Source organism: Rhodofomes roseus (assembly GCF_022264815.1).
Source record: "Rhodofomes roseus strain CIRM-BRFM 1785 chromosome Unknown C8Q71scaffold_15, whole genome shotgun sequence".
NCBI classification, from domain to species: Eukaryota; Fungi; Basidiomycota; class Agaricomycetes; order Polyporales; family Fomitopsidaceae; genus Rhodofomes; species Rhodofomes roseus.
The window spans coordinates 903,442-915,829 of record NW_025952971.1 but is presented as its reverse complement, the minus strand read 5'-3'; the positions used below and the strand labels follow the sequence as shown (position 1 = coordinate 915,829).

General features: G+C 59.4%; 4 protein-coding genes across 4 annotated transcripts; 2 read left to right on the top strand and 2 right to left on the bottom strand.

Annotated features, from left to right (window-relative positions):
* C8Q71DRAFT_711267 (uncharacterized protein) lies at positions 1 to 165 on the bottom strand (the record flags this gene model as incomplete). The annotated part of the gene is made up of 1 exon (XM_047920798.1): positions 1 to 165. A coding segment is annotated over one exon (165 nt), but the record flags the coding sequence as incomplete, so codon positions are not given.
* Positions 166 to 1,528: 1,363 nt separating this feature from the next.
* On the top strand, positions 1,529 to 3,134 carry C8Q71DRAFT_797851 (ras family-domain-containing protein; the record flags this gene model as incomplete). Its single annotated transcript, XM_047925773.1, has 9 exons — positions 1,529 to 1,546; positions 1,610 to 1,640; positions 1,705 to 1,770; positions 1,899 to 1,971; positions 2,045 to 2,063; positions 2,547 to 2,639; positions 2,690 to 2,774; positions 2,831 to 2,937; positions 2,985 to 3,134. 9 exons carry the CDS (start codon positions 1,529 to 1,531, stop codon positions 3,132 to 3,134), a joined length of 642 nt encoding a protein of 213 aa, XP_047777198.1.
* An 825-nt stretch (positions 3,135 to 3,959) lies between these two features.
* Positions 3,960 to 8,244, top strand: C8Q71DRAFT_859626 (glycoside hydrolase family 15 protein; the record flags this gene model as incomplete). The annotated part of the gene is made up of 37 exons (XM_047927668.1): positions 3,960 to 4,021; positions 4,074 to 4,101; positions 4,162 to 4,180; positions 4,321 to 4,388; positions 4,438 to 4,506; positions 4,565 to 4,578; positions 4,630 to 4,735; positions 4,788 to 5,208; positions 5,262 to 5,317; positions 5,377 to 5,400; positions 5,466 to 5,580; positions 5,633 to 5,693; positions 5,752 to 5,760; positions 5,836 to 5,909; positions 5,967 to 6,030; positions 6,092 to 6,105; positions 6,162 to 6,228; positions 6,294 to 6,327; positions 6,383 to 6,399; positions 6,505 to 6,532; positions 6,588 to 6,602; positions 6,664 to 6,677; positions 6,731 to 6,748; positions 6,805 to 6,812; positions 6,869 to 6,899; positions 6,961 to 6,969; positions 7,026 to 7,056; positions 7,108 to 7,116; positions 7,172 to 7,182; positions 7,240 to 7,256; positions 7,309 to 7,505; positions 7,560 to 7,640; positions 7,691 to 7,773; positions 7,830 to 7,902; positions 7,974 to 8,038; positions 8,097 to 8,123; positions 8,178 to 8,244. The coding sequence occupies 37 exons, from the start codon at positions 3,960 to 3,962 to the stop codon at positions 8,242 to 8,244; spliced, it is 2,106 nt and encodes a 701-aa protein (XP_047777197.1).
* Positions 8,245 to 8,825: 581 nt separating this feature from the next.
* On the bottom strand, positions 8,826 to 11,349 carry C8Q71DRAFT_873209 (cytochrome P450; the record flags this gene model as incomplete). Its single annotated transcript, XM_047928356.1, has 13 exons — positions 8,826 to 9,238; positions 9,288 to 9,431; positions 9,494 to 9,619; positions 9,676 to 9,757; positions 9,807 to 9,829; positions 9,881 to 10,047; positions 10,101 to 10,114; positions 10,168 to 10,288; positions 10,339 to 10,454; positions 10,509 to 10,657; positions 10,710 to 10,901; positions 10,952 to 11,084; positions 11,142 to 11,349. 13 exons carry the CDS (start codon positions 11,347 to 11,349, stop codon positions 9,151 to 9,153), a joined length of 1,563 nt encoding a protein of 520 aa, XP_047777196.1. The 3' UTR covers positions 8,826 to 9,150.
* Positions 11,350 to 12,388: the final 1,039 nt, after the last annotated feature.

The following is a 12,388-nucleotide window of genomic DNA, read 5'->3' as shown; positions in this document are numbered from 1 at the left end:
CTAGTCGAATAACGGACCTGAGAATCCAGCTTCATGAAGCTTCACCCATAGACTTGGCTGGTCATCTGATGGGAAGGCATTTGAGAGGTCCACAAAGGCCACATAGAGTGGCTTCCCAAGTTTCTGAGCCTTCTCAATTGCCGCCCAGAGAACAAATGTGTTATCCTATTTTTGCTCATTTTCTATGGACTTGTACTGTACGCTGTATGATAGACTTCACCTGGAACGGCTTTCTGACTAGTCACGTGACACATCACGTGCTAGGGTTCGTCTTGTGACTGGTTCAGCATGTGGTCTTGCTTATGTAACTTATCATGTGCCCTGCGGCAGCACCTAGCCACCTGACTCGTTCTGACTCATACGTACACATGACCTCAGCTCTTGGATCCGGCGTAGGTAGACCTGCCCTAAACCTAGCCAGTATATATAGTGCCCTGTACGCTGCCTAGCACTCCAGCTCGTCCTCCTGGAGTTGCTAGGTAAGCACTTCATGTTGTACTAAGCAGAGTGCAATGTAACTAACCTTGGAGTTGCTAGCATTGCGTTCGACACTGTTAGACTTGTATTGACCTCGGTCTACAACCAAGAGGTGACAAGTCTCGTTTTGTTTGTTCTGTTCTGAGTCGCATGGGACCTAGCTCCGCGACATTAGGACGAGCTCCTACCCTTTCTTATCTGACACACCGCAGTTGGCCACGTCGTCGCCTAAGCCCTTAGTATAGTACAGAACTCCTAGCATTGGTACCCCTTGCGCACACGCACAGTCACACGGAAACGTAAGCACTTGGGCTACATCCCTGAGCCCTGCATCTGGACACGGCCCTACCATAGGCTACAGAGTCTACGAGGTTGGATACATAGGTGCACTTGGATGCCAGAAATTCGTAGGAACTGTACGCCAGGTAGCGATGCTTGCCGACAGGAGCGGCGAGCAGGATAGGAAAGTCGAACTCGCGAGTTTCGGCCATAGTGGCGGCTGCGAGATGAGGGTGAGGAGGAGATGGCGTCGCGGGGCAGCTGACGTAAGCGGGACTGTGGCGGACCTCCTCCTGGCAGCGCATTCTTGGGCTGGGAGAGCAGACGCGGGGAGAGCAGGCCGAGGTGGAAAAGGGAAGATCGTACGACGGGCGCCGAGGATGATAGCACAGCGGGAGCGCAGCAGGCGACGGCCACATGCGTGCGGCGCGGGGCAGGTCGCTATTCGCGGCTCGTGTCCGCAGCGCTGGCCGCGAGTGCGGCGGGTGGAGGCGCGAGTCGTGGCGGGCGGCGGCGACGACGACGGCGACGACGGCGAGGACAGCGACGAGGACAGCGCGGACGGCGACGTGGAGAGGGATGACGTCGGCGGGGACGGGCGATGATTGGGCGGGAGGGAGCGGTGCAGCTGACGTAAGCGGGACTGTGGCGGAGGACGACCTGCCTCGCGCTGAGGCTGGCGGCTGTCCTTGTCCTCCCTCCCTCTCCCGCCGTCCGACCACCCGACCTCAGCGTCCGACACAGCGTCCCCGACCACACCGACGACCCGCCCATGTCCGCCCAGAACCCCGTGCGTCCCGCCGTTCCCCTCGCCCGCAGCCGCCGCTGATACGTCCTCCGCGACGATCCCCAGATCCGAAGAAAGCTCGTCATCGTCGGCGATGGTACGCGTCCTCCCCGTCTCTACGCGTCGTCCGCTGCTCACCCCACGCTCCCGTCGTGTCCCAGGTGCATGTGGCAAGACCTCATTACTCTGCTCCTTCGCCCTCGGCGAGTTTCCCAAGGAATACGTGCGTCCCATCCACCGCCCAGCCGCTCTTTCTGACACCCGTTTCCCTGCTTTCTGTGCCGCCAGCAACCAAGTACGTGGCTCTCCGCAGCTCCCAGCCGCTCGCTAACCGCCCGCTGCGCCTCGCCCGCAGCCATCTTCGAAAACTACGTCGCAGAGATCCGCCTCGACGGCAAGCCTGTGCAGCTCGCCCTCTGGGATACCGCGTACGTCCCCTCGCACCGCTCTCCCTTCGTCGGCGCGCGTTCGCACGACCGCCTGCTGACGTGAAGATTGAAGTGGGCAGGAAGAGTACGAGGTGCGTTCCTTCTCCCTCGCATGTCCGCCTCGCTCACGGTCTCCTTCTACCCTCTCCGCTCGACTCGATATTTCTCTCACGTCTGTCGCTCGCCATCTCACTGCCTACACCTCTGGCCCCGCTGCCTCGCCCACGCTCTCACGCATGGCGTCATCGCCCGTACGCACACACCCCTCGTTGCGTTCCATCCGCCTCCACGGCCCGCCCGACGCCCGGCATTGGCGTTTACCCGGTCTGGCTTGCGCTTGTCTCGGGCTGTGACATGCACCTGGGCTATCATCTGCGTCGTCGGCCGTCCTCTGCCATGCATGCTCGCCGCCTGGTGCGCTCTGTACGGCGATTGCGCGTTACTCTACGGCACGCGTCTGATGTGAAACTCGGCCTGCTCTGGGCTTCAACGGACACCTCGCGCGCACGTTCGCATGCCTCCCTGTCGGCGTTGATTGCCCTCCTGTGATGCACCCGGGATGCGGCGGCGAACAGCGTCTGCGGCCGATGTCGTACTCAAAGTCACACGTCATCCTCATTGCGTTTGCGATCGACACGCCAGACTCGCTGGAGAACGTCACGGTCAAGGTGCGGACCCCGAGACTTGTGCCGCTCGCGATGCTGACACGACGGTGCAGTGGATAGAAGAGGTGCGCTCGATCTGCGGGCCGACGATCCCCGTGCTCCTCGTGGGGTGCAAGTCGGATCTGCGTCCGCCGCCAGGTGTGTCTCCAGGGTGTCCGCAATATTGCACACGCTGACTGAGTCGCATCGCGCAGGGGCGAACGCGCCGCCGGGGTCGTATGTGAGCACGGCGGAGGCGCAGCGGGTCGCGAACGCGATCGGGGCGCGAGCGTACAAGGAGTGTTCGGCGCTGAAGATCGAGGTGGGGTCCTGCCTTCTGCCCGCGAGCGACGCGCTGATGTGGGACAGGGCGTGGACGACGTGTTCGAGGCGGCGACGCGTGCGTCGATGCTGATGCGGGAGGGCGTGCCGGCGCATGTGCCGTCGGGCCATGAGCGACGGGGGAGCCGGGCGCGGAATGTGGAGGCGACGAAGAACGGGTGTTGCGTCGTATGTTAGGCGGTGGGGCGGCTGGGTGGGTGCCGGTACGGGAAGGAAGCCTATGGTCGGGGCGCTGAGTGCGGAGGTGCGTGTGCAGTGATTTCGTTTGAGGGTTGCTTGCTGATGGAGGGCGCGGTGTAGTGGGCCGTCGGTGTGCCCGTCGGTGTGCCCGTGTGGTTGTTGGTTGCGTTGTCGGTTGTCTGCGCTTGCTCACTCGCTCGTTGTCGTTCTCGGATCGCGTTCTCGCTTCTGCCTCGCCCCGCCCGCCCGCGTCGCGCGTTGCCCACCCTCGCTCGTGCTCTCGTCTTCGCTCCGCGCCACGGTCCATCACGCGCATCTGTCATCTATCTGTCTCTTGTCTCCTCTCGCTCATGTCTCGATACTCGAACGGACGGACCTCATCTCCTCTACTCTCCCTGTTTACGTACCTAGCCCTACTTACATGCGCACACACTACCTACGCCGCCGCCGCGCGCGACCGCCGAACGCTCACCCCCCGACGCCGCGCCACTGTCATGCTCGCTGTTACGACTGTCTCTTGTCTCGTCTGTCTGATATTTTGCCGTGATATGTCGCCGTCGATTTGGCGGGGTTGTGCTATATATCTGCTCGTCTGATGGACGGATGTGGGAGCGGGCGACGTGCCTGTGGGTGTATGCGTCGAGGGGCTCAGCCACGGACGCGTTGGGTGACATCATGTGACCCAGCGCGCGGCGCGTCTGCGGACTCCGGTGGGACCGCTCACTGAGCCGCTCAGCTCCCGCTCAGCCTGTCTCTGACCAACCCTCGCCTTCTTATACTCGCCCGTCTCCCCCCCATCCACTGCTACTGCACGTCGTCCCCATGTCGGCCGTCAACGAGCCCAAGGCAGACCGCGGGTACATCCCCCTTGCAGACCACGGACTGTGAGTACCTCGGGCGATGGGGCAGACTAGTCACTGACGGCTTGCGGGGCAGCATTGGAAACCTGCGCACGGCGGCTTTGGTGCGTACCTCACTCCTCTGTGCGCTGCGCTCGCTGAGGCCGAGGCGCGAATGCGTGTAGGTCAGCACGGACGGCTCGAGTAAGTCTTCACCCGGACTGGAGTATCAACCGTCGTTTCCCTTTCCCTTCGCTGAGATCTCGGGTGGTGTCCTCGCCGACTCCCGCTCGATACGCTATGGGATCTGACGCTGAACGCGCGTACTGACCACGGGTCCACAGTCGAGAGCTACTGCGTCCCGAACTTTGACTCGCCCTCCATCTTCGCTCGCATCCTAGACGACAAGAAGGTGCGCCCGAGTCTCATCCGGCGTCTCATGCTCACCTTCCGCCACCCAGGGCGGACACTTCTCGATCACCCCTACCATCCCGTCCACCACCAAGCAGAACTACACCCCAAACTCGAACGTGAGTGCCACGCACATTCCCGGCGTCCGATGGGTTCTTACATGCAGATCTCCTACAGGTTCTGCAGACAAAGTGCGTATTCTCCTGCGGCTCAGTGGGTGCGACTTGCTGAACGGCGCGTAGGTTCTTGAACGACCAGGGCGTGGCGACGGTCACGGACTACCTGCCCCGCCAGGCCAAGTCAGCGCCGACGAAGCCGCTCCTGACTTGGCTCATCCGGCGCGTCGAGGTCAGTCTCTCATCATTCACTCACAGACACTCTGACCCATTCGCACCTCCAGGTCATCCGCGGCACGATGCCGCTCCGCATGGAATGCGCGCCCGCCTTCGACTACGCCCGCGCACCGCACACGATGGAGATCGTCGCGGACGCCTCCATACCGACGATCTACTCCTCCTCGAGCCCCGCGCCCCACAAGAAGGTCCTCTTCGCCTCCGCGCGCGCCAACCTCGCGCTCGACCTGCGCTACGTCGCCGAGTCGCTGCTCGACAACGTTGACGTCCCCGCGGTGCAGCTGGGTGAGATGGATTTGCGGGGGCAGGGCCATTTGGGTGTGAGCGCGGGGGCGGAGTGGACGATGGGCGAGGGGCAGGTGGTTACGTGGGTGCTGCGGATACCGCCCCCGAGGGAGGACGGAGGGGGCCCGCGGGGCGCGGAGCCGACCCCGGAGAAGGCGAGCGAGATGGGGGTGTCGCTTGAGCGTGAGTGCAGGGCAGTCTCTGCGGGGAGGGCGTGCTGAGGTTGGGTTTCGTAGAGCTTGTGATGGGCGCGTCGGACCTGAGGCCGCCGGAGGACCCGTTCTTGACGAAGGTGTGTACTCTGTCTCACCTCGACGCGTTCTCCTCTGATTATCATTATTCGGTCCACAGCAACTTCTGCACCGTCTCCTCGATGTAAGCCCTCCGCTCTCCGTCGCCCAACCTAGCCCCTCCTGCTTCTTTTTTCTGACGAAACACAGGATACGAACCAGTACTGGAACTCGTGGATCCGCCAGTCGACGTACGAGGGCGCGTGGAAGGAGGCCGTCCACCGGAGTGCGCTCGCGCTCAAGTTGCTCATCTACGAGCCGACCGGTGCGTGCACCTCTTTCCTTGTGGGGGCGAGGGCGACTGAGAGACGGGGCAGGCGCGGTCGTGGCGAGCCCGACGTTCAGCTTGCCGGAGTATATTGGGGGGACGCGGAACTGGTGAGCAGGCTTGTGCGTTCGGTGCGAGGATGCAGCTGCGAGCTGAGCGCGATCTTAGGGACTATCGGTGAGTCGTTTCGGCTAGTCGTTCTGTTACTGTGTGCGCTTCCGCGGTGTGGGCTCGGCGCTGACGGTGCTGTAGGGCGTCGTGGATCCGCGACTCTTCGTTCACGCTGTATGCGCTGATCCGGCTTGGGTTCACGTACGAGACGAACGGTTAGTGGTGTTCGCTGTTTTTGAGCCGCGTGTATTGAAGAGCGGTGGCGCGTGCAGCGTACATGGAGTTTATCTTGGAGCGTCTGCGTACAAAGAACGCGGACGGCTCGTTGAGCATCATGTAAGTGTCCAAGTCCTCCCGTCGCAAGGTCTCCGAATATACTTACACGGCTGCGCAATAGGTACACCATACACGGTACGTCCTTGGAATGGGAAGCGAGGACGCGATGTTGAGAGCAAGGATACGAATAGGCGAGAAGATCTTTCCGGAAGAGGAGCTCACGCATCTCGACGGACACAAGGGCTCGAAGCCCGTTCGGTGAGCAGGTCTCATTGCGCTACGTTGCATGACTGGTGTTGACCCTTGCGGGACCCGCTGTGTAGGATAGGCAACGGCGCGATCGACCACGTACAACTGGTACGCCCGTGTTCCTGATAGGTGTGTGCAGGACGAGGTCGTTGATTCTTAACAGGATATCTACGGCGAGCTGTGAGTGTGTGGAGAGGTGCGTCGTCTGCACGTTCCGTGGACGTAATCAACATGCTTACTAGTTCTATGCAGACGAGCGGCGCGTCGACTAACGCGCCTGTGTAGCATGGATTGTATCTACTTATCGCAGAAGGTCGGTCTGCTCGCATATAGTTAGTCAGTGGGGTGTTGATCGATGCTCGTTGTAGTATGGCAAGCCGCTCGTGAGTAGCCAGATTGGCTGGATGGGCTCAGGGCTGACGAGCCGACTTGCGTCGCCGAAAGAGCTATGATACCTGGTGAGTGTGTGCGTGGTGCGCTCTTGCATCCGAACGGTACTGACGGTGTGTAGGGTGGCTGTACGAGAGATGTGCGTACCCTAGTTGTTCACAAGGCGGGCTGGTCGCTGATATGAGATATCCTTAGCGTCGATTGTACGCTCGTCCTACGCTTGCGCAGGCTCATGAGGCCACTGACGCGTCGTACATAGATGTAATCGCCAACTACAAGAAGCCGGACCTGTGAGCGAGACTGTTGTTCCGGTAGCATATTCACTCATCCGCGCTTATGCGTTCACCATAGGTCGATCTGGTGAGAGGCTATCATGAACGCGGCGATGAAGGTCGTGACTAAAGGTGTGCATACAGGGAGGTCCGGAACCGTCATCGACACTTCACGGTACGTCGGGTTTGCTGGTTTGTTATACTCGTTGACTGAGTCCTGCTCCAGTACTCGAAGGTAGGTCATCGCACTACATCATTACGTTACATTACTCAGGTCGGACAACCCAAAGGTCATGATGTGGTAAGTACTACGTCACACTCTGCGAGTGCGTTGCGCTGAGGCCCCGACGCAACGCAGGGTAGCGATCGACAGAGGTAGCACACCCTTTCCTATTTCATATACGACGACGTTCATCGCCCTTGACAGGCCTCCGCCTCGCGGACAAACGCTCTCTCCCCTGCCCGCGCCGCATGCAGTGGCTCGCCGCGCGCGACGAGCTGTATGAGGAGATCATGAACAAGGCGTGGAACCCGGAGCAGAAGTTCTTCGCGCAGAGCTACGAGGACCTCGACATCCTCGACTCGTCGCTGCTCATCATGCCGCTCGTGTTCTTTATGCCGCCGGTGTGTCTGGTGTAGTGCTGATGGCGCGAGCTTCGGTGCTGATGGGACTGGTAGAGCGATCCGCGGTTCTTGAGTACGTTGAAGCAGATACTGTACACGCCGGAGAGGGGTGGTTTGACGTCTAACGCAAGTGTCGTTCGTAGAATGGGAGCGTGGCATTGTCTGATGCTGTTGTCGCTGTGCAGGGCCTGGTGTACCGTTACGACGTGAGAAAGACCGACGACGGTGTTGGCGGGGACGAAGGGACGTTCTGCTTGTGTACACTCTGGTGCGTCTTCATGGATGCGAGCATGTCAGATGATTGAATGACGTGCGTATGGGTAGGTGTGTAGAAGCTCTGGCGCGTGCGGGCGAGTACGACAAGGCCATGCTGTCTAGGGCCGTCGGGATGTTCGAGGTTCGTGTCGCGCATTTCCTCTCATCACCGTTGGACGTAGCCTCGGTGTCGCTAACGGTCGATGCATGTAGGACTTCTTGCAATACACGAACCACGTTGGGCTTTGTACGGAAGAGATCTCCGCGGCAGGCGAAGCGTACGTGGCGATGTTTTGCGTGCCTGCGGTCTCTGAATTCACTCCTGTTCTAATCTAGGCTCGGAAACGCTGTACAAGGCTTCACGTAAGTTCCCTTGTTCTGATACCTTGGTATATATGACTGAGAGTGACGACCTAGGCACGTCACATTGATCTCGGCGGCGTACAACCTTTCGCGGATGCTTCAGAAGGTGCGGGGTGCATAGAGCCAACTGTACTACGTGTAGACTGTCTAGAAGCGAGTTGTTTACATGGAACGTAGCTGTAAGAGCAGTAGGAAGAATGGCACATTGCGATGAGCCGCGATGATGTAAGGGGGACTTCAAAGTTACGATCGCACGGGCCTGGTCACACCTCACAAGCCTCAAACCCGTCTGGTACAGCATACATGATCCATATGATTCTAAATGGCATCAAAACAAACTCATGGAATGGATATCCTCTGACAATGTGCGTGTATGGGCCCCGGGGCCGCCAACTGATTCTACTGACTGATGGCTCTAGGGTGGCAGATTCGCAACAGTAACGTCACATCCCGAACAAAAGCCAACGCCCCGAAGTCTTCTGCACCTCTCTGAGAACATGCCTTGCTTGCGGGCACTATATATACATCGACGCCGTCGCACCGCTCTGGGCAGGGTCGCTCGCTTCTGAGACGGCCTTACCGAATTGCAGCGACTCTCCGGCGCAGCGCCATGGCCTCCGCTCGTTGACGATCGGCAAGGATCTGCACATATACGCAAACGAAGGCGAGGAGGGCCTCTGCACCGTTTGGCACGCATCAGTGTCTCAACATGACATTTCCCGCAATGGAGCTTCACATCAAGATGCTCTAGGGATCCGTGAGTAGATCGGAAAACCGCGAGCCCTAGACTAGCGCAATGAATCTCAATCATAACCCAGAATGCAAACAAAGACGGCATCGTGACGAAGCTAGGCTTCTACGGGTACATGCAGGGTATACCATGACAGTTGCCTGAGCGTTGCTGCTACAGTATGCGCGTGAAAAGAGCGTGCCCCCCTGTCAGAACCAGCTGCAGCAAGTTGAGCCTTTCCCCGACGGCTACCTGAAACGGCGTTCATGTTACCACGTACGCATCAACTACGCGCGTTCAGGTCACACCGCCACTGAATTTTCGTACGAGACCAGCTGCGTCCTGCGACCGTAGGCGGATGTCGCACCGGAAAGGCTTCGGATGGCTTATATCGCGATGAGCAGCGTATCTGACTGTCCGTGACTACGACGTACCTAATGCCCCCGGACACGAACACGGCCTCGGGCGTGATCTCGTTGCCCTGTGCGTCGCGCGCCCTACGGATGTCGAACATCGTTAGTATGGTAGCGATGGCGAGCCAGAGTGTCTGGTCGGCGAGTTGCCGTCCAGGGCATATCCTATTCATGCATGAGGACACGTCTGTGCTACTCTGACTGGCGAAGCGCATGGCAGGACGTACCGTCGACCAAAACCGAAGACGAGGTTGCGCGGACTCTTTTCCGCAAGAGACGAGTCTACCTCTTGGAAGCGTTCCGGGTGGAACGCGTCCGGGTCGGAGTACCAGCCGGGATTTCGCAGCATCCACCTGTCGACGCACGGCATCGTAAGCGAGCAGGTCAAGCAAGCTACTGAAGAGTATACCAGATATTGGGGATGACCATCGACCCGCCGGGAATGTGCCAGCGGCGGTAATCGTCATCCGCGGTGAGTCGATGTGGGACGCCTACAGTGCGATCAGCGACCTTCTACCTCAGCCGACGATGGAAGCATACCGAGGTACAGTGGGGGGTTCCATCTTCTTAGATGATCAGGATAGCAATTCGAGAGGACAAGCGGTGGGACGCACCGGTACAGTTCTGAGAGGATGCACTCGATATATGGCAGAGACGTCCTGTCCTCAAAGTCAGGTAGTCTCGCGCTGCCGACGACGCGGTCAATCTCGTTTTGTGCCTTCTTCGCGACCTCTGGGCGCAGGGTCATGGCGAGGAAGAAGGTTGCGAGTACGGCGCTTGTCTGAGGCAGTCGGTCAGCGTGGAGGTTCGGTAGCGAAGTGTCCAGACAAGTACCGTGTCCGTGCCGCCTAGAACGTGCAGTCAGCGCACTATGCCAATGCGGGGAGTCGGTCGGACGTACCTGTGTACAGAACGATCGCAGCACCTTTCAGATGCTCTTCGTGTTCAGGCGTCAAGTCACCGTCCGCGGCCATATTCTCGAGTAAGGAAGTCAAGAACGAGGGCTTGGCCATGCCGCGTGCCTGACGAATCGATTTGTGTTATTTCACTGGATGCGACGGTTGAGACATACCATCGCGGCCTTCGCCTGCTCATACGGCCGATCGTACATCTCGCGCATCATCCCGCGGATGCGCGCAGCTCTCCGCTTGAACCTGCCTCCGGGGAGCCATGTTGGTATGCATCTCACTGTTGCATGGCATTAGATACAGCGTAGGTTCCGAACGCTTGGAGAAGTCTTACGCGAAGGGAAGTAATCGACTAGCGTTCCTGCTATGCTGCCGGAATCCATCGCCTCCCGGACCACGGTGTCTGCTAGCGTGATTAGCTCGTCGTCCGCAGACACCGCTGTGTGCCCGTATGCGATTTCCATCATCAAGCCACCTACAAACCTAGCGAGGGGGACTTCAGCGCCGGCGTCCTCGGATCGCATGGGGAGCTGACCTTTTGATATGTGCGACGAAGTCGTCCGGCGACTTAATCAATGCTGAGACGAGCTTGCCCGTCTCGCTGCGTATGATGGGTTGGTACATGCTGAGGCTCTCTTTGTCCATCAGGCCGGCGTGCAGCCAGACGCGGTGCTGCCTCCACCAGGGGCCATAGGGCATGAGGGCAGGATTTGGGTCCGAGCCAAACCTGCGGGAGAGCTGGAGCGAGGGTGACGCAGTGGTTATGTACGTACGGACATATCGACGAGAAGGGTGAAGTGAGGTCTATCGGAGTACTTTGCGCTGCGCTTGTCGAGGAGGTCGCGGGCTGCTTCGACAGAGTTGAGGACGAGCGCTGGCTTGCTGAAGACGCGCATATAGACGACGTCCCCTGTCGGCGTCGTGCTGTCAGTGCCCGAAAATCTCTGTCGAGGAAGGTTCGACGCACCGTAGCGCTTGCTCCATTCTGCGAACGTTTTGTGCTGGCCGGCGAGGCCGACTTGGTGCGCGTTTCCGAGCAGGGGGATCCGCCTCGGGCCTGGTGGCAAGTACCACCCGTACTGCGCGTCAATCCACCAGTGCTTCAGCAGCCAGTACACGACGCTTATTGCCGTCCCCAGCACGCCCGTCACGCACAGATCAAGAAGTACAGACATCGTCGAGTCGGGGGCGCATGCGAGCGACCGCCCGCCGTCGCGTACCTAAGGCTCTTATACCGCAGGCACCGAGGACGCTCAGCTGCTAGCGGGCGCCAAGGGGGTCCTCATGGCAGCGGGTGATGTGGGGGTGGACGAGTATGTAGCACGGGACCCTTGTCGATGGAGCGTTCAGTGATGCGCCCCGCTCGCATGCCCCGCGTCCTTGATGGCCTGCTCACGCGATTGAATTGTGCTTTCCGAGCGCAGCGAGCATTGTGCCCAGCGGGGCTTGGCACGAAGGGTTGTGTACGTGAGGATCGAGTCAGAGCCTCCCGGGATGAACGGAGAAGAGGTTCGAGTCGACAAGGAGGTGCACTCGGCCTGTGCGGTTGCTCAGATGCTGCGAAACAACATAGACGAATAGCAGCACGATGATGTGAACATTGAATAGGTATGACGGACCTTGTGACAGGGGAACTGACTCTGAGCCGCTGCGAGGCCGTACTTACCAATCTCACTGCTTGGTATGCATATGGCCCACCGCTACCCACCAACCAGCAACCCACTCGACCAATGTCCGACGACAGCCCACGACTCGAGCACCGTCCACTACTAACTTGGGCGGCGATGCGCGCAGCGACTTGACTCGGACAACCCTACTAAGCTTACGGGAGACTATCAAAAACATACCTGTTCTATCGTCGACTCGATTGTACGCTCGCCGATGTTACCCAAGGAGCCAGACTCGGGAGATTAAAACAAGACAAGAAGACTTTCTATACATTTGAGTCGTTCATGAGATGCGAGGACCAGGCGGCGGGGACTCTGAGGGCGAATGGCTATTTGCGCCACAGGATTCGGGCGGAGTTGAGTTGGTGCCACAGACGCGTCCTTGCCCGCCATGTCCGATATCTGTTGTTCCAAGAACTATACGCCGTCTTCTCATACCGCATCTGAGGCTACATCGAACGATCTCTCGAGGCCATTACATTAAGTACTGCGGCTCCAAATGTACGCCGCCGTGGCCCGACTTACTAGTACGTGGTGACGGAGCAAC